Below are 4,929 nucleotides of genomic sequence, written 5' to 3'. Positions count from 1 at the left end.
CTGTGGATGGGGGGGCTCTGTCGTCCTGGAGGAGGCCACTCGGTTACTCAGACTTTTCTCATGTGTCACCGTCTGTGTAAAAGCTCAGAGGACAAAAGCTTTTGCCAGCGTCAGGCTTTCGAGTGCGAGCATATGGCCACTTCCTGGAGGCAGCACTAATCTAAATGTAAGACGACCTTATCTACAGTAGGCAGAAGCTCCGTCAGTGACCCACCAGCTCAGACAGCTGACCTCTGAACTCAGCCTCTGACAGTTACATACTGGATCGATAAGTCAGTGCACTGCTGGTGTTTCCACTCGACATGAGCAGCTCTCCAGTGAGAGGAAGGAAATAACAGGGGGATCAGGAGGTCGGGGATGAAATGTGGCAAGACTTTATTAAAACATTCAGTGCAATTCAATCAGTATCATGAGTTCAGTGCATGTGTAAAGTTTATTTTCTATAATCTGCTACCAACAGAAATCAATAAAATAAATGAACATAAGTAACAGTGTTCGACTCTGATCTGCAGAAACAGATAAATGACGATGTTACATCAGATATTTATGTTTATGATTCACAAACTGGAGTCAGTTCGTCTGAATGACTCTCACTCAAACACATCAATTGACTTTAATTTCCCCAAACTGAATAAGTGTATGAACTCGTGATTTCCGTCACAAGTCTTAATCTGACTCATTATTTTCAATGATTCATTTATTGATCTGATTGAATGGAGGAGAGGATGAGTCTGAAGATGTTTGGATTTGTTGCTCATTAATAAATAAATTGAGTTCATTTCCAAAAAAAACAAGTTCATCCTTTTATAATCGTTCGATCATGGAGCATCAACTCTGGGAACCACGTCTCCACAAACCTCTTCTGCTTCTAAAGGTGACAAATTTGTTTCGGTTGTTTTGCTGCGGGTCGCCCCGTCACCGATCTGTGGGCAAATGCCTTCCAAACTAAAGCACACATACACGAAGACCAGATATAACCGATCTATTAGTGGACAGTACACTGGACATTGGAGGTGGGGTTAGTGTTTCTGTAATTTAGGAACACTTTACACCTGACTATGTCTGGTCGGTGGGGGCACGCCGTCACTGACACCACTGCACTGGGGGGCGGGAACACAGGAGGCCGTCTGTTTCCAACAAGCAGCTCCAAAGGCTGAGAACAGTGTCGCTGTGCACAGAGTCTGAAGGAAGATGGAGTCACACTGCTCCACCAGCTTCAACATGTTGGAGCCGCTTGTCGGAAACAGGCAGGCCTCAGTTGTTCCTGGTCCGACTTAAGGGTCTAAGGACAGAGGCTGCACACACTGTAAGGGCCCCTGAGGCAAACTAATGAACTGTGACACTGGGCTGTGTAAATAAAATCTGACTTGAGTAGACACTCCACTAACATCCACCCTGTTAGCTCACGGTTTACAATTAAAGGCAGTTATGTGAAAGGGGTCTGGTGATTTTGGTTAAAGGCCAGAAAAGGAAGAAGACCGGTCCCTTCATGAAAACGTTTCACCAAAACAAAAAAAAAAAATTTTACTTGGAATATGATCATTCTTTAGTACGATACCCTCAAGCATTATGTTTGGAATTTGTTTCCGTATTGTTAGTATTTTCAATGTTGTTTAAAGAAACAGTAGCTGCGTCACCTGCACCATTTGGATTCCCCAGAGAGAAGGAAACGTCTGAGTGACCAGGAAGGACGGGCTGGAGACCAGTAAAGCTCTACTTCTTTGTGAAAAACTTCCTGAGGACACTTATCCTCGACTTGCTCATGTTGTCCTCTGTTACCTGGGGGGTCACAGCGGGGGGGTCCTGGGTGTCAGGGGGTGCAGGAGGAGGCACTGAGGGAGGCTGGTTTTGGTGGTTCTGCCCACCTGCAGTCAACAGATAACCAACAGAGAATCATCCAGACGGACTGTTTTACCTGCTGACGTGCACTAATCTGCTGCGTCCTCTCACCTTGGGTCCCAACCTCCCCTCCCTCAGGGTAGTGGTGTTTGTTGTAGTAGGTGTGGGGGGGTTTAGGAGGAGGCTGGCCCTCAGTGGACAACTGTCTCTCCAGGCTCTCAGCTCTCCTGCTGGGAGGTTCGGTCAAGGACGAATCATCTGGAGCCTCAGCCAGCTTCTCCAGACTCAGGTTGACAGAGGACGCTCGCCTGAACAACAGGCTGCCATTAGTTTTAGTATCCATAGCGCCCAAACCACATACCGTTAATGAGCTAACACTGTTTAGCCGGAGAGCTAACATGTTAGCCTGTCTTCTGTTTATTCAGATGTTTTCGATTAATATATTTGCTCCTGGTACAAAGACGGATCAGAACGTGTAGCCTAGCTTAACACAATGACAGGTAGCAGGGGAAACCACACATACTTGCAGATTCCTCATCATCCGCTGCTGTTCACTGCAGTGATACCTCAACATGGCCGCCATGTTGGTACAGGGGGGCCTCCTAGTGCACGTGTATGAAAGCAGGAGGTTTGTGCACAAGTAAAATCATCCTAACTCACAGAATTTGCAACTGATTCTCCAGCTGTTTTGGTTTGTTAATGATAAAAATATATTTAGAACACAGGAAACAGTTAATATTAAAAAAGTGGATTTTCATACCAAAACACTTTCTTTGATATTTCTGGAAGAGTCTTTTGTCTTACTGCAGTGTAAAATGTCATATCACTGCTAATAAAAGATGAAGTTCAACCGTCTCAAGCTTCAGACTTGTTTTTAACCATATTGGATGTGAAATGTTTCCGTTCTTCATATTTACATTTTAACTTGCACATTATTGTGACAGTAAATAAAACACGTGAGGTAAAATATCATCTGAAATCTTATTTGTTGCTTGGTTTTGTCTTGTCTTTCATTAAAACATCTGGAGTCTGGTGTTCTCTGCTGCTTGACCTGAGCCTGCTGCAACATGGCGGCAGCAGAGACACAGCTCTGAGCAGGAAGAGGCGTCTACGTGTTTACATCCTTAACAGCGGCTCCAAGTCCATCTGCTTTGTTGTATCCTGTTTGCAGCAGCTTCCACAGTAGCTGCTGTTAAACCCTCTATTTTACATTCCTGTTTCTACACCTTTGACATAAACATGTCTGTCCTGCACAACTCAATGTGCGGATGTATTCTATGGCTGCCTGACTCATGCTGCCTCCGCAGCACAGTGTACTTCCCTCCGTGCTGCAAACTGAACCAGATGTAATGCGTGTCCTGTGCCACCGTGTGTTTCTCCACCACTGTGTGCCACTGAATGTAATTCACCTTGTCAAAGTATCTCATTAAAGAAAAATCCTGCTGCCAGGGAGTTTCATTTCTTTGGCCTCTCACCCACCCGAGAGGTGCCCAGTCCCCACAGTGCACAGTGTGAACAGGTAGATGTGAAAGTCAAAGTCAAATTACCTTACGCTGTTTGAAAGAAACCATTTCAGTCTGAAACTCCATCAAACACCCCTGACTGACAGACGTCCTGTGTGACCCCGAAAGCCTCCACGCGGTGCTTTATGTCAGCGGCTCTCTGTTCATTTTAGGAACTCCTTCTGATAACTGACAGGCTTCAGATCCAGAGCAGCTCAATCAAAACAGGAATAATAAAGCTACCTATAAAAACCACAAGACAAGCTGACTGGATCGGGGCCGCGGCACCGGCTGCACTGGACGTGTGGGTTCTATCGCTCTACTGGTCTTATATACTGTACGCTATTTTGAAAATGCTGCTTTTCGTGTTGAGTCAAAATACAAACTGAAGTATTTCAGCAGGTAGGACAGAAGAATACTACAAGTAAACAATTGCAATCAAATGTACAAACAGGCAGCTGCAGTGAAATGAGTTGCAAAGCTCGCCTCCACATCCAGTGCTTCACCTACATGGCTTTAAAAACTAGCTGAGGGCATCACATCATATCCCAGGCAGAAATATTAGAGCAGTATAATATGATCCCTACAAAGGTAAAGCTACTGAGCTAAGTGTTTCAGACACACTGTTTTGGTTTTGCCACTGACTTTCATACAAAAACATGATGATTTTCAACCAGCTGCTGAACATTTCCTTTTTAGAAGTTCCTGCTTGCTTGTCTTCAGTTTGGAGCCTCCTTAAAGGCATCACCACCTCTCTGCATTTCAGAGCAGTGATCAGAAACCAATGAAGCCAAAGTAAAACAATCTGGACAAGAGGCAGCAGAAAAGAACAGTGTGTGATGTGTAGCTGATGGGCTGAACCATAGACAAACAGGTGATAAAGTGAATTAAGCACTGGTTCAGAATCAAAGACACACATCAGGTCCAGTAACCTGCAGGACAACGCAGAGAAACATTCAGCAGTGGATGAGATCTGCATTCACGGGACTGACCATGAAGTGAAAAAAGCACCTCAGCCCCATCAGTGCTGGTGCAGGTAACCATGGAACTCTGATCACCTGAAGGAGGAGCACCACACAGGAGGATTCAACATACAACAACACCAGCAGGTGCCGTGACTTTAGGACTCTCTCTGTGAGCTGCTGCATGAAACTGGGATGGATGAGTTGTGAATGCAGAACGCAGTGAAGACCACTGGGGGCTTTTAAGACCAGAAGTCGGTTTAGCTTAAGGTTTGATTTGATTTGATTTAATTTGATTTATTCTTTCAAGCATGTAAAGACAGTTGATATGTCAACACACATAATTTTACACATATCCAACAAATGCTAATCCAATATCAATGTGCTTATACCTAGTACATGCTTGAATGGAGTAGGAAGAAGTCAGACTTATCCAGTCCTACCCCATGACATCATCTTACCATCATTGGTTTGCAAGCAGTAAATGATTCACTTCTACACACACACATATTATACTAAAAAAAGATTATAACGGTGTTAACATTCTTACACCACACAAGTAATATACTAAAGAATTATTACAAAGTGTTAACATTCATACACCACACCCACAATGTTCCATCTAA

At 44.3% G+C, this 4,929-nt stretch overlaps 1 protein-coding gene across 1 annotated transcript in view; it reads right to left on the bottom strand.

Annotated features, from left to right (window-relative positions):
* Positions 1–349: 349 nt before the first annotated feature.
* Positions 350–4,929, bottom strand: part of sptbn5 (spectrin, beta, non-erythrocytic 5) — a 55,987-nt gene continuing 51,407 nt past the window's right edge. Inside the window, exons 81-82 of the mRNA XM_020611531.1 lie at positions 1,951–2,147; positions 350–1,865 (exon numbers count right to left, since the gene is read on the bottom strand). Coding sequence (XP_020467187.1) covers positions 1,714–1,865; positions 1,951–2,147 — 349 coding nt within the window. The 3' untranslated portion in view covers positions 350–1,713. The remainder of the gene's footprint in view (positions 1,866–1,950; positions 2,148–4,929) is intronic.

The sequence above is a fragment of the Monopterus albus genome, unplaced genomic scaffold, assembly GCF_001952655.1.
Source record: "Monopterus albus unplaced genomic scaffold, M_albus_1.0 scaffold115.1, whole genome shotgun sequence".
NCBI classification, from domain to species: Eukaryota; Metazoa; Chordata; class Actinopteri; order Synbranchiformes; family Synbranchidae; genus Monopterus; species Monopterus albus.
The sequence above is the reverse complement of the archived record's forward strand: the minus strand, read 5'-3'. Positions and strand labels throughout refer to the sequence as shown.